The 27,022-nt window shown below is 35.9% G+C and overlaps 1 protein-coding gene across 13 annotated transcripts in view; it reads left to right on the top strand.

Moving 5' to 3' along the window:
- Window positions 1-27,022, top strand: part of LOC137244884 (antichymotrypsin-2-like) — a 78,216-nt gene extending 51,194 nt beyond the window's left edge. For 6 of the 13 annotated variants that reach the window (XM_067774581.1, XM_067774591.1, XM_067774592.1 and 3 more), the window contains one exon: window positions 3,616-4,904. In XM_067774581.1, the coding sequence (XP_067630682.1) occupies window positions 3,616-3,806 (191 nt within the window). In that variant the 3' untranslated portion in view covers window positions 3,807-4,904. Of the gene's footprint in view, window positions 1-3,615; window positions 7,206-7,433; window positions 7,595-14,799; window positions 15,077-17,274; window positions 18,926-20,989; window positions 21,236-23,312; window positions 23,520-26,786 lie in introns of those variants that run through there. The other 7 variants (XM_067774580.1, XM_067774587.1, XM_067774582.1 and 4 more) reach the window with 7 other exon arrangements.

Genomic DNA, 27,022 nt, shown 5'->3' with positions numbered 1-27,022 from the left:
CCTGTTGGAAGTACTTTTTTTGACAATATTGAAGATACATACCTTGAAATTGTATCGTCTACGACGGTTTCGACACAAATATCATAGCTCGGCTTGGAATAACTCTGACAGTCAACCGGCAATAGAAGCCCTTCTGGACAGAAGCGCTTCGCCGCAGGTGAACTGGCTCGATAAATACCACAATATTAGTATGCGACTCTATTGCCACCGATCTGGCGAGAAGACTGAATCGTAGTAAGCAAGGAACATTACTTACTTACTTAATTTGCGCTTAGCCGTTTAAACGGTTATTGACGTCCAATAAGGTTCTCCAGTCGCTTTCTTACTGTGCTATCTGACACCAGTTAGTAACTCTAAGGAAATTTAAGTAATTTTCTCCTGCTCCTTGCAGCTAAACGGCTCCCCCTCTTCCTCTGCGTGCGTATTTTTTAAATTTTCCGTCCGTCCGCTAACACGATAACTTGAGTAAATTTTGAGGTATCTTGATGAAATTTGGTATGTAGGTTCCTGGGCACTCATCTTAGATCGATATTTAAAATGAACGATATCGGACTATAACCGTCCACATATCGAAAAACCGAAAAAGTGCGATAATTCATTACCAAAGACAGATAAAGGGATGAAACTTGGTAGGTGAGTTGAACTTATGACTCAGAATAGAAAACTAGTAAAATTTTGGACAATGGGCGTGGCACCGCCGACTTTTAAAAGAAGGTAATTTGAAAGTTTTGCCAGCTGTAATTTGGCAGTCGTTGAAGATATAATGATGAAACTTGGCAGGAACGTTACTCCTATTACTATATGTATGCTTAATAAAAAATAGCAAAAATCGGAGAACGACCACGCCCACTTTTAAAAAAAATTTTTTTTTTACGTCAAATTTTAACAAAAAATTTAATATCTTTACTGTATATAAGTAAATTATGTCAATATTCAACTCCAGTAATGATATGGTGCAACATAATACAAAAATAAAAGAAAATTTCAAAATGGGCGTGGCTCCGCCCTTTTTCATTTAATTTGTCTTGGATACTTTTAATGCCATAAGACGAACAAAAATTTACCAATCCTTGTAAAATTTGGTAGGGGCTTAGATTCTAGGACGGTAACTGTTTTCTGTGAAAAAGGGCGAAATCGGTTGAAGCCGCGGCCAGTTTTTATACACAGTCGAGCGTCTGTCCTTCCGCTCGGCCGTTAACACGATAACTTGAGAAAAAGTCGATATATCTTTACTAAACTTAGTTCACGTACTTATCTGAACTCACTTTGTATTGGTATAGAAAATGGTCAAAATCCAACTATGACCACGCCCACTTTTTCGATATTGAAAATTACGAAAAATTAAAAAAAAATGCCATAATTCTATACCAAATACGAAAAAAGGGATGAAACATGGTAATTGGATTGGTTTATTGACGCAAAATATAACTTTAGAAAAAACTTTGTAAAATGGGTGTGACACCTAACATATTAAGTAGAAGAAAATGAAAAAGTTCTGCAGGGTGAAATCAAAAGCCCTTGGAATCTTGGCAGGAATACTGTTCGTGGTATTACATATATAAATAAATTAGCGGTACCCGACAGTTGATGTTCTGGGTCACCCTGGTCCACATTTTGGTCGATATCTCGAAAAGGCGTCATCCTATAAGAACTAAGGCCCACGCCCTTTAAAAATACTCATTAACCTTTCATTTGATACCCATATCGTACAAACAAATTCTAGAGTCAGCCCTGGTCCACCTTTAAGGCGATATCCATAAATGGCGTCCACCTATAGAACTATGACCCACTCCCTCTTAAAATCCTCTTTAATACCTTCCATTTGATACACATGCCAGAGAAACACATTCCAGGGTTGCCCTAGGTTCATTTTCCTACATGGCGATTTTCCCTTATTTTGTCTCCATAGCTCTCAGCTGAGTATGTAATGTTCGGTTACACACGAACTTAGCCTTCCTTACTTGTTTTAATTTGTTCCACTAGAATTCATACGTGCACTCCCACTTTAACTCCAACTCCATCCATAACTACATGTACCTTTCTCACCCCAAATCTTTCATGAACATAATCTCCACACCAAATATTAAATACTTGCTTGAAATACCGGCCATGGTACCGCCCACTTTCTCAAAATCTATACAGACTACATTCCTGCAAAAAATGCGATTTGTCTAGGATGGATCCGGGGGAGCCGAAAAACAACATGCGACTTTAGCCAGTTTTGATCTCTTTATATGGGTTGAAGTGCTCCCTTTTGTTTTAGCATTTCCTATGGGGAAACCAATTGTACCTGTTTATGCCTGAATGGGTAGGCTCATACGGGTCCTCTTTATACCCGTGCGGGAATTCTTATTGGTTTTATAATTTTTTATTATCTAATACAATATTTTTTGTTTTCTTCGTATTGTTATTGTAGAAAAATAAAAATAAGACGAATATTACGATAATGGAACGTATGGTACAAGGATATTAGCTAGGTATAGAGCTCCCAATTTTTCTAAAATAATTCGTTTCAATTCCATAACATTTTTTTTTATTTTGCCGGTTTCGTTGCCATTTTTTATTGTTTCTTAAAATTGTCTACTTAAGTTTCAAACTGACTAATCCCAACTGTATTCAAAAATGACAAGAGGGGATCAATTATACCCCAATGTAGACAAAAGAGAAAAGTCGCATACCACTCTCTTTAGAAATTGATCACACGTTTTTTTGCAGGGATATTATAACCTTAAAATCGTGTAAGGGCTTTGGACACCCATAAAACACACTCACACACCTTCATTTGTATTTTCTGCTAGGCCAGATTTTCGTTATTCCAAACTTCTTAGAACCATTAGGTAAAGAGTATTGTAACGAATTTAGTGAAATTCCGCTTATTCCAAACTTTCTGCTAACGTTCAAATCCCTAAACTGCTGAATAAATAACTCCAATATTCCGTAATACAAAATGGGCTTTATTAGACTACTTTGAGAGTACTTCACAATAACTCTTACTTCACAACTAATTGCGTGTTTAAATCAAACTGCTTCTTACTACCCAACTTGCTCTGCTTTTATACTCTCGGTTTCCTCGTTCACCCATTTCTCCTAAGGTCTGGTAATTTAGAGAATTTCATGCTTGGTTACCAGCCATATACATATATATTTGTAGTTTGTATCCATATGCGTGTGTATATGTGAGTACTACTTCGGCTGATGATGACATGCGTTTGCGAGTATCTCTCTGCTGCCTTGTATGTATGTATGTGCGTACATGCTGATTGATTTGTTTACGTACATACGAGTGGCTGTTTAGTATCGGCTTAGTGATGATAATATTCGTCACAGTATGATAAGTATGAAATATCCAACGATCTGCATTGAATGTTTTTGCTTAAACTCCAATTACTGCTTCTACCTATTCAACTGGCCTGGGCGTTCTTATATATGTATATGTACGTATGTATGTATACATGTATGTAATATATTTTTGGGCGTTTACGTTTCTGTTTATTCATGCATTTTTATGTTTAATGGGAAGGTCACTTATTAAGATTTCTTCATACTATTTTTGTGTATCTATGCATTTGGGTATAATAAGTTACATGTACATTCGTGTTTCTGTTCTTTCATTAGGCGCCATTATACGTAGAAAGCGAAGTATATCCATTCCCGCAAACGAAGAATTCCATGCCGATCATCCATTTGTATATTTAATAAGACAAATTATTCCTGGTGATTGTTCGTCAGCAACCATAACACTATTCTGGGGCACAATTAGTACAATTACAGCTGCTGTTAGCTCCTTAGAGCATGACGAGTTGTAAACAAACAAAAAAATTAAGATTCGTAAAGTGAAAATTGGTTTTAGTGATATTTATTGTTATCTAATACCGAAAGAAGATATGCATAACTTCTGCTTGGAAAAAATTTTAACATACCAGGGCCCGTATTACCTGTTACGATCCGTGATCGAAACTCATTTTTTAAATCACAATAGCTCTGAAACGGTGGATCGGATTAATGGTATATGCAAACTAGCGCAAAAAGGAACTCGTTAGATCCATAACTTATTTTAAGTTTTAGAATTCGTTAGACAGTTGCATAGTTATCGCTCGACTGAAAATGGTTTTCAGTCACTGATCGTAACACATAATACGGGCCCAGTTTACACTACACTTAGCACATGTATTGCTGTATATATGTAATTCGCAGCGCTGCATGATCTGCACAAACCAAATTTCACCGAAGTTGATCGAAGAATAGAGATGTTGCAGGGACGAAAAATAGTGTGAAGCAAGCTTCACAAAATTCTAGTAGGTCACATTCACCACTTACCACAGCAGAATTTGTTAAACTACCACGGTCTGTAATTGTTATTTAATAATTATTTGTACACTTTTTATTCAGCTAATGCGTTCCGAATTTTAACTTTTACTCTCTAAAACTCCAATCAGTGTATTTGTGTGCTTAAATTATGTTGAAAATTGTGTTAAAGTTTTTGGTGTGGTGGAAGCGACCTACTAGAATTTTGTGAAGCTCCGCTGCTTTCCACTGAAGTTCGAGCATGCAACATCTTTATTCTTCGATCAATCTTTGATTTCACCGCATAGCGGCAGCTTTGGATATGAAGAGGCTCAATCAAGCATAGAACAAAACGTTGTACAAAAAACCAATTTTGCACAATTTAGTATATAGTTTTATGTATTTGAAACAAGAAATTATAAAATTTTATTTATATCTGTTATCTACTAAAAACTTAGATACATCAAGAGGCTCCAGATAGAAAATTAGGCTGAAAGGTCTTGCACAATAGATCTGTACAAAGGTGCTTCCAGACCTATCAATAATAATAATAATCTACTAAATTTGTATTCGTCCATATTAAAAATATCTTATACTACAGATTGTTCAAATAATAAGAATTTTTGAAATTGGATCAGATTATTGTTCAACTACATTCATGAAAGGTATGAGGCCTTGCTTCTTTTTATCAAGTATTTCTAGCATACTACTTTTTATTATCTCAAGAAACTTAGAAAGCGCGAATTATTTATTTAGAGAACACGGTATCTAATTCGATTGAAATGAAATTTCCTATTTTTAGTAATAACCAAAATTTCAGAAATTGTTTTACAATACAAAAATGTAAGAGAACTGAAAATTTTTCCCAAACGCTGTGCTGCCGCGGGCCCGACGAGAGGGGAGGGGGAATGGGGGGATTCCCCCGGGTCCGGGGTTGCTGATGTACTAAGACATTTTTTTTTTAATTCAGGAGAGTTTATAGTTGTTCCATGTGCAATTTTTAAGCCGAATTTCAAAAGCAACGAATATCTGCTTTTCGTTTTAATATTATAGTGAAGTATGAAAAATAATTTGAAAAGTGCTTTTCCTTAAAATTTAAGAATTTTTCATTTGGCAGCTGGCACAAAACAAGTTTATAGAAATTTGTGTAAAACACGCGAGGGAAACTACATTAGATCAAGGCAAGAAAGCCAAGTATTTTGCTATTATCGTTGATGCTATGCCTGATGCTAGTCACGTTGACTACACTGAAAGAAATGGTGCTAGTAAACTCAACAAATCGGTTCTGTTGTTCTTGACTTAACAGAGATTCGGTGAAATTGATCGAATTATGGTTAATTCGACCGAGTTCTTTGTCAAGCGAACAAATTAGTTTAGTCATTTCAACAGAAGAGAAATTGTCGCTCTTAAGTTAAAAAAAATTCTGTAAAATTTACAAATTCCTAATCAATTTAACTGATTTTTCTGTTAATACATCTGATATCACTGGTCATTTCAACAGCGATCAATAGTCAATACATGACAAAATTTCAAAGAGAATTTTACACGCACTGCGCTCTCTACTTTGTACTTATGACGCTGGTGCCGCTTGTTAAAAAATTCACCAAAATAAGAAAACCACCAAATTGAAAAAACACACAAAATGGGAAAACAACAAAAAACTAGTTTTTCAGTTATCAATACAAAACGAAAAACCCTTTTTTGAATTTACTGTGCAAAAAATTATGAGATACAGGGACACTTATATATCGGGTACAATTTTGCAACTTCTCCTCCAAGCGAAATGCAAAATTGCGCCCTCTTGTTGCAAAAGTTTTGTTTGAACGAACAGAATTTTTCCAAAGTTAGTAAGATTTTGTTCAAGTTTTTACGAATTTTCACTCACGCGAACGAATCTAATAAGATAATAAAAAACATCTTTTTTAATGTTGATGTTTCCGACAACATAAAAGTTTGAGTTGTTTTGGTATAGTTTCAACTTAAAGTGTTACGAAAATTAAACTTGCCGAATTACATGTAAAGTTACTGCAGTGGTGAATTACCTTCCTGCGAGATGATTCTTTACTTTTCTATAACTTACAAGTTCTCTATTTAAAATGTTATGTCAAAATTTATACTACAAGTTTTGTTCGTAACAATCAAGTGTGGCAACCACATGCGAGCGGAGAAATTGAGAATGAGCTGAGCTGCAACTGGAAGAATTGAGAATCAGTTTTGTAACTACTATTTTCATTTCTATTTGCAAAGCGAAGTTCAAAACTATAAATTAAATAAATTATAAAATATAAAATTTGGTGAAAGTGCGTTTAATAAAACAAAATAATAAAGTGTATAATGTTTAATGTGTGCCAGCATATTTGATGTAGCCCAATTGACGTTCGGTTAGTAAGTGCCACAGTGGTGTGATGGTAGCGTGCTCTACCTGCACACCGTATGCCCTAGGTTCGCACCCCGAGCAAAGCAACATCAAAATTTTAGAAATAAGGTTTTTCAATTAGAAGACAATTTTTCTAAGCGGGTTCGCCCCTCGGCAAGCGCTCCCAGTGTACTTCTGCCAAGAAAAGCTCTCAGTGAAACCTCATCTGTCTTGCAGATGCCGTTCGGAGTCGGCATAAAACATGTAGGTCCCGTCCCTCCAATTTGTAGGAAAAATTAAAAAAAAGAAGCACGACGCAAATTGGAAGAGAAGCTCGGCCTAAAATCTCTCCGGAGGTTATCGCGCCTTACATTTATTTATGTATAGGGCAACATAGGAACTTTCGTACAAAGCTGTCGCGATAACTTTTTTGTTCATTTGACTACTAAAACGGTGAATTACGAATCAACGATTTGTGCGCAGTTGATTCAACATCTTATTGCGATGGATAAAAATTTACAGACATTTCGGTTGAATAGACCCGTGTTTAGATTGATTTTACCAGGCATGCTTAACGAACGAAACAATATCATTTCGTTACGATAATCAACGCTAATAAACGAAACGAAGTCACTTCGTTTCGTTTATTAACGTTAAGAACGTCAAATTAACGTTAATTTTACGATCTTAACGTTAATAAACGAAACGAAGTGACTTCGTTCCGTTTATTAGCGTTGATTATCGTAACGAAATGATATCGTTTCGTTCGTTAAGCATGCCTGGATTTTACCAGTCTTTTTCTATATTGAATAATTAAAATTTATAATCATTATTTATATTCATCAGAGAAGTACTAAAATGTTATCAAATAACTAGAAAAGATTATTTAAATTAATACGTGGTTGTTAAAAGAATTTTATTTCTACGTTACAATAAAAGAGTATAAATAGTAAATATTCTGTGTTAATTTTATTTTCAGCTCTTAGCCCAAAAATCATTTAGTTGATGTTGCAAAAATTTTTTTTCGATGTAATCCATCAATAATGATGCATGACTGAGACGTCATTAACTCAAATTAATCAAATATATTAGTGGATTTTTTATAGGGGGCCCGTAATTTGTTAGTCCCGGGCCCGGATTTTCTCTCTACGGCCCTGACTTCCGGCCATAGCAATAAGGCAGCATTGCTGCACTTACTGCTTTTTAGGAATTTTGATGCCAATATATTTCTCCGACACAAATTTACTCATTAACTTAAATATTTATCATTACAAATTCAAACTAAGAGGTAAAAACCTGTTTTAAAATTTGTTTTATATTCGAATATCTTAAATTTCCCAAGCAAAAAATAATATAAATATAATTTAAAACAAGTAAGGAAGGCTAAGTTCGGGTGTAACCGAACATTACATACTCAGCTGAGAGCTTTGGAGACAAAATAAGGGAAAATAACCATGTAGGAAAATGAACCTAGGGTAACCCTGGAATGTGTTTGTATAACATGGGTATCAAATGGAAGGTATTAAAGAGTATTTTAAAAGGGAGTGGCCCATAGTTCTATAGGTGGACGCTTTATCGAGAAATCGCCACAAAGGTGGACCAGGGGTGACTCTAGAATGTGTTTGTACGATATGGGTATCAAATGAAAGGCGTTAATGAGTATTTAAAAGGGAGTGGGCCTTAGTTGTATATCTGAAGGCGTTTTCGAGATATCGACCAAAATGTGGACCAGGGTGACCCAGAACATCATCTGTCGGGTACCGCTAATTTATTTATATATGTAATACCACGAACAGTATTCCTGCCATGATTCTAAGCGCTTTTGATATCGCCCTGCAGAACTTTTTCATTTTCTTCTACCATTTTACAAATTTTTTACTAAAGTTATATTTTGCGTCAAAAAACCAATCCAATCACCATTTTTCATCCCTTTTTTCGTATTTGGTAAATAATTGTGAAATTTTTTTCATTTTTCGAAATTTTCGATATCGAAAAAGTGGGCGTGGTCATAGTCGGATTTCGCGCATTTTTATTACCAAGATAAAGTGAGTTCAGATAAGTACGTGAACTAAGTTTAGTAAAGATATATTGATTTTTTCTCTAGTTGTCGTGTTAGCGGCCGAGCGAAAGGACAGACGCTCGACTGTGTATAAAAACTGGGCGTGGCTTCAACCGATTTCGGCCATTTTCACAGAACACAGTTATCGTCATAGAAGCTATGCTCTTCACAAGGATTGGTAAATTTTTGTGCGACTTATGGCATTAAAAGTATTCTAGACTAGGGCGGAGCCACGCCCATTTTGAAATTTTCTTTTATTTTTGTATTTTGTTGCACCATATCATTACTGGAGTTGAATGTTGACATAATTTACTTATATACTGTGAAGATATTAAATTTTTTGTTAAAATTTTACTTTTAAAATTTTTGTTTTTTAAAAGTGGGTGTGTTCTTCATCCGATTTTTCTAATCTTCATTTAGCACATATATAGTAATAGTAGTAACGTTCCTGCCAAATTTCATCATGATATCTTCAACGACTGCCAAATTACAGCTTGCAAAACTTTTAAATTACCTTCTTTTAAAAGTGGGCGGTGCCACGCCCATTGTCCAAAATTTTACTAATTTTCTCTTCTGCGTCATAAGGTCAACCCACCTACCAAGTGGGAGTAACCTAATCGCTACAACAACAACAACCTACCAAGTTTCATCGCTTTATCCGTAATATGACGTAAATATTAGACGATCTACCGACTGTCAGCTACCCAAAAATCTGAGGGTTAATGTCTGATAATACCCTCACCTTCAAAGCGCATGCCAACGAAATTGTGTCTAAAGTAGAAAGCCGCAACAAAAATTTCAAGTGACTTGAGCGCCTGCAACATTTGGGAAAATATAAATAAACGTTGCTAACCACGTACAAAGCAATTGGTTAACAGCTCGTGCTTCAGGTTACCAGTTTGGTCACCTGGTCTTAAAAACGCATACTGGAAAAGGCTGCAGGTCCTTCAAAATGCTGCAATCTGACCTGCCACGGTATGTTTCCTTATAATCCCTGAACATCCCCCCTGGCAGTAAGACTGATGTCTGCAATTACAGGCCAATTTCAAAGCTTTCCACCGTTTCTAAGCTATTTGAGTGCGTTGTCAAGGAAAAGATTTATTTTTCAGTGAAGCACTTGATCTGTCCGAGACAGCATGGGTTTGTTTCTGGTCGCTCTACCGTTTCCAATCTTGTGGTACTAAGACATTATTTTTTAATTCAGGAGTCTTTAGTTGTTCCATGTGAAAATTTTAAGCCGAATTTCAAAAACAACGAATATTGATAATGATTTTTTTCCTGGGCCTGAGAAGACAATAAAATATTAAACAAAAACGTGTTTTCAGGGGGCCCGCGATTTAGAGGTACTAAGAAATTTTTTTTTAATTCGGAGAGTCTTTAGTTGTTCCATTTGCAAATTTTAAGCCGAATTTCAAAAGCAACGAATATTGATAATGGTTTTTTGCCTGGGCCTGAGAAGACAATAAAAACTTCAAACAAAAATGTGTTTCTCAGGGGACCGCCATTTAGAGGTACTAAGGAATTTTTTTTAATTCACGAGAGTCTTTAGTTGTTCCATTTGCAAATTTTAAGCCCAATTTTAAAAGCAATGAATATTGATTATGGTTTTTTGCCTGGGCCTGAGGAAACAATACAAACATCAAACAAAAATGTATGTTTACATGAATCCGAAATCGTAAAGTTTTCGTGGTGACAGGTTCATCTTCAAAAATTCTTCCAACAGTACCACCAACTCTGTATCAAAGTCCAGATTATTTAAACGACTTCGATATCGGTACCGTGAATAAAGAGTTTTTGCGATCTGAAGAAGTCAACGAAATAATTCGTCGAGGTCATCAAAAACGTCATGTTATTTTTCCACGTGATTGTTGTTCCTTGGGAAGCGTCCACGTGATTGTCATGACGAGGCATTTCCTACCTCGTTGTTAAACAGAATCTTGCCAAATGCAGAGAAAGTGGAGCGTGAATAGTTAGTGTGGAGTGCCAGTAGCAATGCTTTTTATTGCCTACCAGGTCGTCTATTAAGCACCAATACTTTAAATCAACCTAAAATTTGTTCTGTCGATATTCGAAATTCCAGGTATGGAAGAAGCTAATACGGTAAACTGCCATCACACGAAAATACTCAAGACCACACTAAATGTTATATTCAATGGCGATCTTTACAAAATCTAATTCAAAAGGAGGTTACAATTGATACATTTATCAATGACCAGCTAATAACTGCTGAAACTCAAAAGTGGAAAGAAATTGTATATAGAATTTTGGACACTATTTTATTTTTGGGTGAAAGAGGCCTAGCATTCAAAGGCGAAAGTATATATCTTCGTGAACAAAACAATGGACATTTTTTGGGCATCTAAGATCTCATAAGCCAATATGATCCGATACTTAGAGATCATTTGGAGAAAGTTAGGATTTCACAACAGCAGCACAAACGTTTACAAGTTCACTATCTTTCCCCAGACATTCAGAACGAGTTTATAGAAATTTGTGCAAAGCACGTGAGGGAAACTACATTAGATCAACGCAAGAAGGCCAAGTATTTTGCTATTATCGTTGATAATACGCATTATGCTAGTCACGTTGACTACGTTCATTTTGCGCTAACTCTATTTCAATTCGAAAGCAACAAATTTTACAATTCAAGAACGGTTCTTGGCTTTCATAAATTGTAACCAAAAAACTGGTAAGAAAATTGCAGATTTAATTTGCCATACTCTAGGTAAATATGAAATCCCATTAAAAGATTGTCGTGCAAAAGGGTACGATAACGGCGCCTATATGAAAGGAGCTTACAACGGAGCACTACGTAACATTCTCGACAACAACTCGAATGCTGATTACTCGCCTTGTGCAACCCCCAGTCTCAATTTATGTGGTGTTGATGCTGCAGAACATTGTACGGCTGCAATTACTTTCTTCGGAGTTGTATAAAAATGTTTTACTATTTTCTGCAGCAGTGCACAACAATGGGACATCCTCAAAAAAAATGTACCGAGCTCTCTTCACAGTCTTTCAGACACTAGGTGGTCGGCTAGAATTGAGGCAATCATACCATTCGCAAACCATGTTCCAAGATTAACACAAGCACTAAACGCATTACTTAAGCTAAATTTGACTGCACAAGCATACGGAGATATTACCGGCATTCTCAAGTACATCAACAAGTTCGAATGTATTTTGCTGTCCTCAATTTGGTTCAAAATACTGACTACCATTAATGAAAGAAACGTCGTACTCCAAGCTAGAGACGCCACGATAGATGTTGAGGTCCGACATCTGGTTCTCCCCATAAATTCAGAAAAAAATTCGGAAACACATTTTTGCAGAAAACATTAGTCAAAACACTTTTTTCAGAAAGCCAAAATTCAGAAATCAATATTCAGAAGTCAAATTTCAGAAGCCAAATTTCAGAAGTAAAATTTCAGAAGTTAAAATTTAATGTTTCTTTGCTGTCTGATTACTTTCTGAATTTTGGCTTCTGAATTTTTTTCAGCCTGGAACACAGAAACGTCGAAAGAAGGCGTTATATCGAATGGAATTATGGAAGATGTATAATATCACCAAATTGGGTGAAGTCCGTACAAATAATTTTATCGAAAAGTGGCACAACGTCATTCGAAGTGCCTTTGGGACACACGCTATCATATTTAATTTCATAAATAAAATAAAAAAAGAACATGCAATAATAGAAACAAAACTGCAGCAATTTTCAGCTGGACGCGAGCCATATCGGAAACGCAAGATAAAATATAAAGACTTCGTTTTTTTAACATTTTAAATTCATTTGAAAAAGATAAACGCGAAAAGATTTAATTAATTACATGCTTGCTATTGCACACAATTTAAAATTTTAGATTTTACTGCTTTGCTTCCAAATAAATGGGCGTTTCTGAATTTTGAGAAAAATTTAATGTTTTTTCTGTCGTCTGATTACTTTTGCCCTCTGAATTTTCACTTCTGAAATTTGAATTCTGAAATTTGACCTCTGAGATTTGACCTCTGAATTTTGTCTTTCTGAAAAAAGGGTTCTGACTAATGTTTTCTGAAAAAATGTGTTTCTGAATTTTTGTTTTCTGAATTTATGGGGGGCACCCCGACATCTAGATGTCTTATTAGCTGATTTGCAGTTGATCAGGAACCAATGGGAAACAATTTTAAACGAATGCAAAACAGTTGCTATTGAGTTGAACATCTCGCCAAAGTTTCCGGACATTCGAAAGAAAAAACTCAATAGACGTTTTGAAGATAATGGAAATGAGATCATTACGGATGATCCAGAGTCTGATTTTAAAAACAATACATTCTTTGTGATCGTCGATTTGGTAATCGCTGGCATTACTGAACGATTCGCAGCTATGAGAAATTTGAACGAGACGTTTTCCTTTTTATGGCAATTTGAAGACATGGATGAAACTACGGTTCGGGCGAGTGCAGCAAAATTTGTCGAAAAATACAAGTCGGACGTTTCTCAAAGCTTAAAATACGAAATAATTCACTTGAAACACATTTACGAAGCAAATTTTGATAAAGGTCTGTCACCATTGGAATTGCTAAATGTAGTCTATGTTCAAAATCTGTATACAATTTTCCCCAACATTTGTGTTGCTTTACGTATGTTTTGCTCTATACCTGTCACTGTAGCTAGTGCAGAACGTTCTTTCAGCGTCCTTGCAAGAATCAAAAACTTTCATAGATCGTGTTTATCTCAATAGCGAGTTTCAGGACTTGCCACGCTTTGTGTTGAATCCGTTTTGGCAAGACTGTTAAATTTTGATATTATTATAAGAAATTTTGCAGCGAAAAAAGCAAGAAAAGCCACTCTTTGATATCCGCATTTAAATTTATAATCATCATTAAATTTATCAGAAATGTATTAAAATGTTACCAAATAACTAGAAAAGATTATTTGAAACAATATGTGGCTGTTAAAGAATTTTATTTCTACGTTACAATAAAACAGTATAAATATTAAATATTCTGTGTTAATTTTATTTACAGCTCTTAGTCCAAAAATATTTAGTTGATGTGGCAAAAAATTTGTTTGATGTAATCCATCAATACTGATTCATGAATAAGACGTCATTAATTCAAATTAATCAAATGTATTAGTGGATTTTTTATAGGGGGCCCGTAAATTGTTTTGTCCCGGGCCCAGATTTTCTCGCTACGGCCCTGATTGGAGGAGCCCCTTTGGAAAACTTAAATCTGGCAGCAATGGCTCAATTATATGGTTGGCTCATCTCATCAGCTGATTTTATTTATTTCATTGCATGGTCGATGGGATTGTCAAAAGGAGATGGCAAACTCAAAATGAAACCAACACATTGGCAACATTTTCTTACAATATACAAAAACTGCTAAGTTTTATGTTTCCATACCATACCATTCGCACCAACACCAACACGCAGATTTTGACAATCTGCACATATGAGCCCACCATATAGTTGAACCATGCTGGCAGCCCTCTCGGGTTCGACATACATAAATAGCGTCGAGGTTTGCAGTCCTGTAATTGTTGCCAACTTTTCGGGAGCTGAGTTTTGAACTCGAAATCTACAACATTCATACTTCATACCAGTGTGAAAGCAGCTGCCTCTATCCGCTCAGCCAAAAGAATGCCCCGCTACACGCTTTGTAATTGGTCTCTAAGTACGGCCTTTTTTTGGTGCTATTCCTTTTATACACAACTAGGTACATACATATGCTACATACATAGAATATTTTCAGACGCGTTCAACAGAATTTTCATTAAAACATTGTGCGTTGCACACGGCGACGGTTACTAAGACATGTTTCTGAATTTCATTTCTTCATCAGGCAGCTTTTCGGGAGCTAAGTTTTTGAGAGGTTGACGTTTGGTATATCGTTAGTTATGTCCTTTCTATTTTTTGTTATAAAGAGTTTTGGCGATTTCGAATTCTTATAATTAAGGGTTTCATGCTACCCAGAAAATGTTAATTTGTAAAACGCCACTACATTTACAAACAAAGCACTTAACAATATATTGTTATAACAATCAACCATAACATTCATACAAAACTCTGCTCACATTACATTTTAAACGTGTTACAAATACTTTTTTTTGTTGTAATAGCGGTGATAGTAAACCGTATCACGTCTGTGAGTTTACCGGAAATCGTACCTGAATTCATTGTCAACAGGCCGTTCTTCTATTCGATATTTAACTCAAAAAGAAATTTGCTATTTACGGGGCAAATAGTAAATTTGTGAGCAACATTAAGGAATGGGACAATAAGCATGCTGATGATGCCGGTACTTTGTCTAATTTGAAAGAAATTAATAAGGAACTTAAATGCTGATTTTAATGAACTTTGAATTTATTTCCCAATAAAACGTATTAAACTAATAAATTGTTGGTTTTTTAATAGAGGTGTATCTAGAACGGCAAAAAAAATATTTAAGAACTAGGGGCTCTGGTGGGATTCAGCAGGAAACGGCTGTGCAATAGAATTTTCGCAATCGGATGGGGTGGTACCTACTTACGCAGCGATTGAGCGAGGAGTGTGCAGAGGCACGTAACAACGTGGTGTTCTACTTTGGGTTGTGGTTGTATACGGTTGCTGATGAACTTCAAAGATGATCTGTTAATACTGACCAGTGATAAATTTCTGGACACTGCGCGATGGTCTTTTTGCGAGGGATTTAAGATACTTGTGCTCTCGTTTCGTGGAGCACTCTTGATACCTTCTGATAGGGTAAAATATTTAGGAATTTTAATTAGAAATTTAATATTGAAAATAGGAATGCCTCTATTGCCTTGTGCTGCTGTGAGAGGTCAAGCGACAATAGTTGGGCCCCCCTCGTCAAATGTCGTACACTGTCTTTACGATATAGTATTCGAGCCTGTCATCCTCTATGTGGTACTGGTAAAACGCACTGAGCACGGCATCCGCCGTGATGTGGTGGTAGCATGTTCCACCTACACACTAAAAATGCTGGGTTCAACTTCCGGGCAAAGCAACATCAAAAATTTATAAATAAGTTTTTTTCAATTAGAAAAAAGTTTTTTCATGTCGGGTCGCCTCTACAGTGATTTGTCCTACACTCCGAGTGTATTTTTGCCATGAAAAACTCCAGAGTCGGTGTAAAACATGTAGGTTCCGTTCCACATATTTATAAGAAATTTTAAAAAGGTGCAAGACCCAAATTGGAAGATAAGCTAGGCCTAAACTCTCTTCGGAGGTATTTAGCGTCTTGTAGTAATTAATATTTGTTGTTCTTAAAGCGGAGAGCAACACCCATTTCGGCCCTGAATGTAATGCTGAGCATACATCCGTTGGAGAGTGCGGTCAAACCACTGCTGATCGATCGTTTATTAGGTTTCGTGATATGTGATAGGATCTCTCCGACCTCGGTAACTCCAGCATGTTTACCTAACTCGCAGGGCAAATTTTCGGCGCCTCTTCGTGCGGGCTTCAACCGTAGTAGTGGCCCATTTAGTTAGCTCACGGATGGGTCGGAGTTGGAAGAGAGGGTCGATGGCGCGGTTTTCTGTCAGGAGCTTCTTTCAGGACTCTGGCGCGATCTAGGACTGGCCGGATGTGCTTGACTCGCCTTCATAAGACTATATCAATCAGTGTTTCAAGGCATATTCATATCCTGAGTAGCTGCATGCGGGTATTTTAGCCCCAATTGGTATAATGCGTTTGTACAGATTGGACTCCAGTCAGTTTAGCAGGCTAGACACTACCACTTGCAGAATACCCAGATGCGTCTGGCCGGAACTGAATAACAGGCAATGTGCCCAGTACGCTTCACTAAGGTTCAGGCGATTAGGATTCTGGCAAGTCATTTCACGAAAGTATTTGAGTAACGGCACAGAGATTCTGTAAGTATTTATAGTAGACGTCTATATTTTTTATGTGGTATTAAAACAGACTATCGTGTAGTGTGAGCTTCTAACCATGTAGCTACCACTAAACATTGTTTCCTCTGGACTGTGTCACGTTGTGCCTTGTAGTTTCCAAAAAATTGTAAGTGAATGCATAGTTAATTGGTCGTTCTTATTTCTAAAACCGAACTTACAAAGAAATCTATTATTTGCGGGACAGCAAAGTCTGTAAAATCATGTGATATTAGACTAACAAAGCCGCTCTTATCTCCAAAGATTGAATACTTGCGGCTCAAGATGCTTATAGATTAGGCCTTATTAGTGCAGCAGATGAAGGAGGTACTAAATATAGCAGGTAATGGTGAAGCACGCTCTTTGTTTGTGCGCTGACTTTGCGAAGTCAATGCTCCAATTATTGGAAGCGGCAAAGCTAGCAGATCTTGAGGCAAAAATTTAGATCTGTATGTTCTAAAATCGTTTAGTATTTGTCAAGGGGACAAAGTTATACAATACAAGCCCCTAATCTTGTATTACCTCGACATATGCATTTTTTGTATTTACTATATTAGCCCGGGTGGTTTATTCTGAGTTTTAATTAAATTAAACCTTTAAAACAATTCATTTTATTTATACAAAAACTTGCTAAATATAATTTTTACACATTTTAGAAATTTTACTATTTGTTCTGTTTTTTTTTTTGTTCATCACGTCTCTAAGTTCAGCTGAAATTATACGTGACTTCATCGTCAACAGGCCGTTCTTCTATACCATAATTAACTCAAAAAGAGCGATGCAATTCACAGGTCAAATTGTAAATTTGTAATTAACAACTCAACTGTTAATATTGATAAAAATAAAATGTTATAAATTGCTAAATATAAAAAAATCATTAAAAGATAATATTTAAGTTGTTCACATGGTTTCCAATAGTTGTAAAATTGCACTAAAACCAAGCACGGGCGCGGTCGTCCATAGCAAAACGCCAGTAAAGTGTAAAATGAGAAATCAGAGAAATATGCAGTACCAGTCTTACGTTTGATCAAATTAATTAAATAGTGTTATTTTTATATTGAACTATTAAATGACTTCATGGAGAGCCATTATCATGCTTTTCATGTCCATAGTTCTTATCAGAGCCTGAAACAAGACGCAAGCTCCCTTTATGTATTGTAAATCTAAAAGCAGTAAAATGAGATTTACTGCTTTATATTCCGTGGTTCATAGAATAGTTTGACTTACATTGCTTTTTGGTATTAACATGTTTTTTTAATGTTAAAATATAACATTTCGATGTATAACCAAATTTCAGAGAATAAAAGCAGTAATATTTATTCTATACTGAAAATCATACCGTGTGAATTACCTAATAATAAATTTCATTTAATTAATGAAAACTTTTTTGACAAAAAGTTCTGAATTGTTTTAAAATTTATGTTTTCATTGTAATATTTTAATGTGATTTATGTAAGTAGAACATAAAATATGATATATTTTAATACCCTTCAAAAAACGCGAGTACTCCATAAATAATGTAAGGAATACTCCTTTGGGAGTATAGGAGTGTTCCAAAACTAATCTGTATTCATACAAAAAATGTTCTCCAATTAACATTGCGATGTCCTAGGAGAGGAGTAGGTGATCCCACTCTCGCTTTGTTTGTGAGTATTCCATAGAGTACTTTCCAAAGTACTTTCACTGTAGTACTCCATGGAGCACCCACAGAGGATCATATGCCAAAGTACTAAAGAGGAATTGTGTCGGAAAGAATTATCGGAGTGAATTTAATTTAAAATAAAAGTAAATGAAGAGAGCAATACAACTTTTCTATTTTTTACTACGAATATTCTTATGTTATTTAGCATTTGCGTGAATAATGAAACTAATATTTCTCTATACTATAGTATGTATACATAAAACCAGTGCGCGGTTGCATTTTATCAGAGTTGCCATAGTAAAATTTTATTATCAGTTATTTGTATGCAATATTTTACTTTTGGCAACTCTGTTCGATCGTCATCGTGTCGTAATCACAGTCGTTAAAAAACGAGCAACGATCGGCTGATGGTGGTCCGCAAACGCATTGCAAAGGAGTATTGTTAGAGTACTCAACATGGAGAAAATGGAACACGTAATCCAACAATTTTTGCAAGGTAACTGACTAAAGACATTATATCCAGTCTTATATAAAAGGTAATGAGGTGAAAATGGCAGAAATAGATGTCTGCATTTTTGTTTTATAAATATGAAATTCTTGGCGGCCGCCGTGGTGTGATGGTAGCGCGCTATGCCTACCACACCGGAGATCCTTTGTTCATGCCCATGGCAAAGCAACATCAAAATTTAGAAACAAGTTTTTTCAATTAGAAGAACATTTTTCCAAGCGGGGTCACCCCCCCCCCCCCCCCCGCATTGCTTGGCAAGTACTCCGAGTGTATTTCTGCCATGAAAAGCTTCTCAGGGAAAACGCATCTGTCTTGCAGATTAGAGATATACGCCGCCGATAAACGCCGCCGCCGATTAGCTACGTTTTTCGCACGCCGCCGTTTGGCGCGTTATTATATTTTCTACTCTTTTAAAACTGTCTAAGCCATTTATTGTTCATCTCGAAAATTGGTCCGATATGATCGAAAGGGGAATCAAGAGATGCGCATCACTGCCGGTTATATAAATCCAATTGCGAAATATAACACTTTCTAACCGTTCAAAAGTTGTTTGAGAAAACAGGCGCTTAACACGGATTTCGCATCACCGAATTCACCAAGTTATTAAAACAAAACACTCAAAAAAAAAATTATATAATAAATTTAAATATTTCTTCAAAAAATTAATAAAGTACAATGAATTTATATAAAGTGTCCCAAGTCGAATATGTTTTCAAATTGTCCTCAAGTTGTTAAAAAAGCAAGTTACCCGAAAAACGTGCCGAATTTTATATCCCGATTGGCTGAAAGAATAAGCGAAATCAGTGATGCAAAATCCTTTAGTAGGCTCCAGTGGTTTAAATTCTCCTTTGAAATGATTCTCAGCTCATACTTAAGTTGCATATACATATCTTCAACACGTATGAGAAGGGTTTGAAAAATGACTTCATTTGCTGAACTAAACACTTCAACCAACTAGTCCCTTGGAGTGAATCACATTGGATATAGCCTATCAACCATGTTTAAATATGACCAACATGTGACGACTTCTGTTACAAATGTGAATACGTAGGCACATTTTTTAGTCCTTCGCAAGAACACTTAAAGTGGTGAAGCAAAAGCTTTCTCAAGACAGTGAAACCGGGTGTTCTACTTACGTAGGGGATAGTCGAACTAGCCTGAAAACTAAAGGCGGTCATCCATAATGAGATCTTAATTCAATATATCGAACAAAAACGTCTGCAAATATTTGTTTACATTTTAAGACTTTTATCCACGGTCCTTGTAAAGTTTAAATTATGTAGATGCGCCAACGATTATACTTCGGAGCTAAACCTAGAGCTTCTAGGAAAGTAACGTCGACGAAGGTATGAGTTCGAAGTCGCAGTCCTATGGATTCTGTGATGGCATATGGTATAAGGGCCATGATACGTGATAGCGGCTGGGGGTCGAGATTGCTACTATTCGCACGTCGGCAATTGTAGCCCTTAAAAACAGCCGAAAAAACTGAAGGCGCCCTTTGGCGCAATCAACAATAAGCCAGCATTTATACTAATCGTTAAAACTGTGCCACGAGAGTCATGACTATTAGTTGATAATTTATAGCAACCGTAAGTCGCCTTTGTGCGTGACCAGTATATAGCCGCCACAAATGATTTAAAGAAATCGTGCCGACGACGGATATTAGAGTGAAACTACGCTAAAAAAGTGTAACCATTTAAAGTATTTCTCCCTCTCTCCGCAAGGAGCTACTCCCGAAAATTTTGAACGATCCACGAGATTTTGGGGCAAAAACCGCGTATTTTTCCAAAATGGCCGAAACGTCGATTTCCTTAAATAAATATAAACAAAACAAGTTAATGATATTGCTCCATATCGTCAAACATACCATTGACGTCAGCAGTATGTTTCCATATTCATTAGCTGTGGCCAGTGTGATACTTTGAAGTCCAATTCAGAGGTTTACGCCGCCGCCGATTAAGTGACCGGCGTAAACCTCTATTGCAGATGTGTGAAATTAGGGAATCTTCTTAATTTCTATGGGTAAATTCACAAAGTTTATCTAGCATCACTGACTATGGTAAGACCAGCACCATGACAAGAATTTACAGTCAACCATCCATTTATTTATATCAAATTCAGTAATTTTAAAGACTATTCTGTTCACTGGACAAATCGCTAAACCATACCTATATTTTTAGATAAATGTTTTGTATTGAAGTTTCTTCTATAAATTGTTTCATACTTAACATATGGGAATCATTACTACGTAGTATTATATATATTTTCAGGTATTATTGCTATGGCAAGATCTTTACCAGCACCACCATTGGAATTTACAGTAGATCATCCATTTATTTTTACTCTATTCAGTGATATTAAAGAGGTTACACTCTTTATCGGACAAATAGCTAAACTTTAAATGCATGGATAAGTTTTTAGATGAACAATAATTAGAATTGGTAAAAGTTTGTTAAGTTCAATTAAATTCATACGAATATCTAATCATTCATCAAATAAAGCATTTATTAACAAAACATCGGAACTTTTTATTAACAGGAAAATAGCGACTTTTATTCAATAGTCTATATTAATATTGCAATTTCCATATACACATGTGCGCTCTAAATTTTCAAACCAGAGCCAGTTGAAGACATTGGGCAATATTGCAAGATCAGAGCCTTCATTTCTAATGACTTTATACCAATGTATTTAACAGATTCTATACCTTAGTTATAATTGGATCAGTTGTTGGGTCACCGATATCTCTTTATATTGCATCGAATTTAGGGAAAATCCGCTTATTTGAAACTTCTGCTAACGTTGGAATCGCTTAACTATTGAATAAATCACTCCAATATTCTGTATTGCAAAATGGTCTTTATTAGACAACTTTGGGAGTAGTAAAATTATAGTTGACAAATTATACTTTGCAACTAAAAGTGTGTTTAAATCAAACTGATGCTGACTACTCAGCTTTCGCTGCATTTATACTCTCTGTTGCTTCATTCTAAACTAAAGTCTAGACGTTTCGCCTTCTAGAACTGCTGTATCTCCTGGTTGGTAATTGAGCTACATATATGCCTGTGTATGTATGAGTAACACCTTCGGCTGATGACCACATGTATGTGTGTGAAATATCTCTTTGTTGCCTTGTATGTATGTGTATAAATGATGACTGATGTATTCATGTATACAAGTGTGGCTTGCTTCATGTGTTTGTTGTTGCGTGATTTTTTACTAACAGCCTAGTGATGTCAACATTCGCCACAATATTTACTCCTCCGGAAAGTGAACCAGGGTCCGAAATGTTGGAAAAATCGTACTTATGGTGCGAATTATTTGTTATTTATTATTTAAACAGCTTTCGAATAGGTAATCTTATATAAATGAATGCACCCTCTGTTAAATAAATAAATGTAAAGCATGATAACCTCCGAAGAGATCGTGGTCGTGCTCCTTTTAATTTTCTCTACTAATTGGCGGGACAGGATCTTCATGTTTTATGCGGACTCGGAATGGCATCTGCAAGGTAGATGAGTTTTCACTGAAAAGCTTTTCATGGCAGAAATACACTCGGAGTGCTTATCAAATCACTGCCGAGCGGCGACCCCGCTTATAAAAACTTCTCTTCTAATTGAAAAAATATATTTCTTAAATTTTGATCTTGCTTTGCCAGGGAGTGAGCTCAGGATTTTAGATGTGGTAGGCGGAGCGCGCTACCACTATACTACGGCGGCCGCAAACTCTGTTGGTAACTTTATAACTGAAGATCGTTGGAATCAATTTCAAAAATTATATCTACGAAATTGATAGTTTGAAATGAAGATAAAAGTGTAGCAAGTGCGAGAGGAAGAAAAATTGAAGAAGGGGAGAGAAAAATCGAGAAAGTGGAAGGGGAAAGATACGGAGGGAGACAGGTATTAAACATTGAGAGGGGCAGGGATAGGCAAGAAGATAAAAACATATTTTTGCAGAAGCTAAAATATAAGAAATGACTCTGTGAACTGGAGGGTAGAGAAATCGCAGGGAATATTATCGTGCAGGAGAACGTCTCAGTTATGTATATATTTATATCTTATATATTAAATTATGTAAACGCAATTTTTAAAATTGTACCTGCGTTAGTTTCAGATAACTTCGTAAAAAGGGTGAAGCAGGTTTTCAATAGTTTGTATAGAGACTCCATATATAAGGAGATTTCGGAGAGAGGTAGAGCGAGTGGGAGTGGAACAGGGAATGGGAGTGGCGAGTGCAGAGAGTGGGAGTGGTAGTGGCAGTGAAAGTGTGGGTAGGAATGGGAGTGGAGTGAGAGAGGGAGTGGAAGGAAGATTAATGGAATAAGGGATGGACAAGAAGAAAAAGAAAATTGGAGGATAAAGTAGCCGACAGTTGGGTGTGAAGAGGGGAAGTGATGCCTTTAAAACGTAAGCAAACCGATTTTCGGGCAGAACAAAATCTGCCGGGTACTCTAGTTTATTTATAAAAACTAGTTTGCATCAACGTGAGCACCAATACAATCGAATTGATAAACCCTAATATTTATATTTCATTAGACGCAATTTATAATTATAGATAACAATATTTGCACGTCCTATTACTAAATATTTTCAGGTATGATGGTACAATATTGTTCCTTCGTTGCCCATTTACCACCAAGATTTGAAGCCGACCATCCATTCATTTATTTAATAAGATGTGGAGTAAATTGGCTGCCATTATTTATGGGAGAGTTCATGAAGCCCAATTGAGTAAACCAAGTGCATGTTTTGTATTATTAATTTATATAAATAAAAAATAAAAAAAGTAAATACTATTTAATTTATTTGTATTTTAATTATAGGGGAGTTGGTGTAAGGGCCAGTTAATGGAGACTGAGCCATAACCAGATAAAACAGCTGCCATAACCATACCATAGCCAACCAATTGGTTTTTAGTTTTTAGCCATATCATAATTAAAAATATTTGAGTTGGATAATTTATTAATTTTTTGTAGATTTTATTTATTGTTTTGGATACGTTTTGACTAAGAGACTTTTTTTTTGTATAAGTTTGTAATTTTTTGTGTTTTCTTTATTTAACATTTATCTTTATTATTTCCACCGGATAGTCGAAGATTTTCCGATACATTTATGCCTCGTCTTAGTAAAGGCATCAAGTTAATCAATGCCCTCCCTAAAGCTAACACAGTTTGGACAGTCCAGGATATTTTATGTGTCACCACATCGTCTCCCTAGTGCCTTTTTAGTGCTCCAATTACCAAGGACATGTGAAATTTAGTTAACCCTAACAACTAGGTCAAGCGCTTGATGTCAGCCATTGGCCAAACACATCTCGACAACTGGCATGAGGTAGTATAAGCGCAGATCAGCGCGACATTTTCCAGGGATATACTAGTGATCGGCGGCCACTGTGGTGTGATGGTAGCGTGCTCCGCCTATCACACCGTATGCCCTGGGTTCAACTCCCGGGCAAAGCAACATCAAAATTTTAGAAATAAGATTTTTCAATTAGAAGAAAATTTTTCTAAGCGGGGTCGCCCCTCGGCAGTGTCTGGCAAGCGCTCCGATTGTATTTCTGCCATGAAAAGCTCTCAGTGAAAACTCATCTGCCTTGCAGATGCCGTTCGGAGTCGGCATAAAACATGTAGGTCCCGTCCGGCCAATTTGTAGGGAAAAATCAAGAGGAGCACGACGCAAATTGGAAGAGAAGCTCGGCCTTAGATCTCTTCGGAGGTTATCGCGCCTTACATATATATATATATATATATATACTAGTGATCGTGTTGTGGTTGTAGGTCCGAGGTTCAAGTCCCGCCCAAAGCAACATCGCAAATTTAGACATTTTTATAGGGGCGTCTGGGCCGTTATCGAAATCCATTTTTTAAATCACAGTAGCTCTGAAATGGTGAATCATTTGAATGAAATATGTTTACTAGTGACCATACCTACTCTTTAGAACCATGCTTTATTATAATTTTTATAAACAGTTTGACAGATTCATATATATCATTTCAGTGAAATTGGATTTTCATCTATGATCGTACAATACGATACGTGCCCTGGTTTGACAAACACTACAAGTGTACTTCTGCCATGAAAAGCTTCTGGGTGAAAATTGATCTGCCTTGTAGATTTAGTTGGAAGTCGGCCTATGTGGCTCCGTTCCACAAGTTTGTAGGAAAACTTTAGCTCGCCCTAAATCTCCTGGAAAGTGAACCGGACCAAATATTTATTTTGTATTTTTTTACCTAGGCGCATAAAATGATATCAGTGCAACAGGGCCAATCTCTGACAACCCTCGACTCACGTTGGCATATCTTGCTGCTTGGATAATCACCCGATTATCTGAGGTAGTTCGAAATTCTTTTACAGTTCCTGGAAGAAGCTACCATGGTCTAATGTTAATTACCCACCCGATTGCTCCCTTGAAAAAATATGAGTGCAAAATTTGGCAACATTAGCGGAAGCCGCACCATATTAGTCTCTCTGACAAAGATAAAATCGACGCTGATTAGAATTCCCGTAACTCACAATCTTTCATTCCGTTTCCCGAGCTTTATTGGCTCCAGTGTAGGTATAAAATGAAGGTTACAAGGATCGTGATGTCATCAGTATACGCTTCCTCATGGCAGCCCTCGCCCTAAAGGTTCTGAATCAGGACGATTACAATCACGACCCAAAGCAGAGGAGAAAGAAAACCCAGTACTAGTATGACCCTTTAAAGGCCGTTCGGTGTCAAGAAAGGCGCCCAATGCAAATTCTGTGCTCTCTAGAGACCCTTAAAAAAGTCAACTAATAGTCAGTTTGTATTTGGTAACTGTGTTTTCATGAAAATTGTTGTACGCATTTGTAATACCTTCAAACATATGAGTGCGAAAGACCAAGCCTATCAGGATATAACCACACCCACATTCATATAGTAAATTTAACAATATTAATCAAATAATGATGTTGGTTGAATGCCATGAAAAGTCTATGTTTAAATTTTTTCATGCCCAACAAGTTAAGAACGATACAAGAGTCTTAGAATATTCCCACAGCAAGGCATTCCTCTCGTAAGAGATGGAGAAAATCGACACACCCGAAAGTTCGAGGAGTCAAAAAAATAGTTGCTACGGCAGTGTTAATGATGATTTATATGATCTTAAATCATGAAACATAACTGCGTGGTCAGTCTAGACAAGCAGTACAATTTTAATCAAATAAGATTAAGATTTACTTTATCAACAGGGTAAATTCGCACTGAAAAATTGTGTCTAAGTATCAAAAATGGCAAGGTCCAGTAAAGTTTAACTCTTTTTTAAACTCGTACTGAAAAACCGGTACTTAGTATATTATGTTCGGTTGTGCCTGAACTTAGATTCCTTATGAGTTTGTACAATATTAAGTACTTAAAATACGGTTTATAAATTTTTTAATGAAATTTGAATATTTCATTCGTTCGTAGTTATGGTCGCTTTATTTTGTGGACCCGCTGTTCCGCAATTGCCACCAAGAACGTTTAAAGTGGATAGATCTTTCGTATTTTTTATTAAAAACACGGCCAACATTATTTTGTTTACTGGACACAAATCGACGGCTTATTAGGGAACGGGAGTATTCTGTGTTGGAGCAAATAAATTTATTTATTACGAACAAATATAAATTTATACTTACTTAAACAATATTTTAATTAAAACTACTTTATTATTACATCATATATAATATTTTATTTTTAACATTATAAACAATAGCAAGTATACAACGGGAAGTGTTTTAGTTACATATTTTTAAGTTGTTTATGTATGATTTCGCCGTTCATTCATCAAATAAAGAATCTTCCAGGTTATGTAATCTATGTGGTCATCTGAATATGAGAGCATGAGAGAAAATATTTAATTTCAGCAAGATTTGTGAGCCAAGATCAATTAATTAACATTTTAATGGAAATATTGTTTATAAGCATGCAAACAATATAAAGAAATGAATGCATGTAAATTTTGTTGAAAATATGTAACAATTGTTTCGTCAGCATGAACTGCTATTATTTAGTTAAACTTAAGAGCTAAAATTATAAAAATGAAATATGTCCTTACACATTTTTCAGTTTTGCGAATTTTACCTGTGATGGGCTTCAGACGTAAACGTTTTATTGCTAATCGTCCATTTATATTTATCATATATTCCCTCAAATATGGTACGTTTTTCGTGGGACAATTCACAAGTATTTCTTAAAAGCGAAATTAGTAGTGTGGAATGGGGACAGTGGTAAATATATATAAGGCACGAAAAATTTTAGGAAAATTTTGATTTTAATTATTTAAACAAAAGATATGTTATTAA

The sequence above is a fragment of the Eurosta solidaginis genome, chromosome 3, assembly GCF_040869045.1.
Source record: "Eurosta solidaginis isolate ZX-2024a chromosome 3, ASM4086904v1, whole genome shotgun sequence".
Taxonomy (NCBI): Eukaryota; Metazoa; Arthropoda; class Insecta; order Diptera; family Tephritidae; genus Eurosta; species Eurosta solidaginis.
The sequence above is the reverse complement of the archived record's forward strand: the minus strand, read 5'-3'. Positions and strand labels throughout refer to the sequence as shown.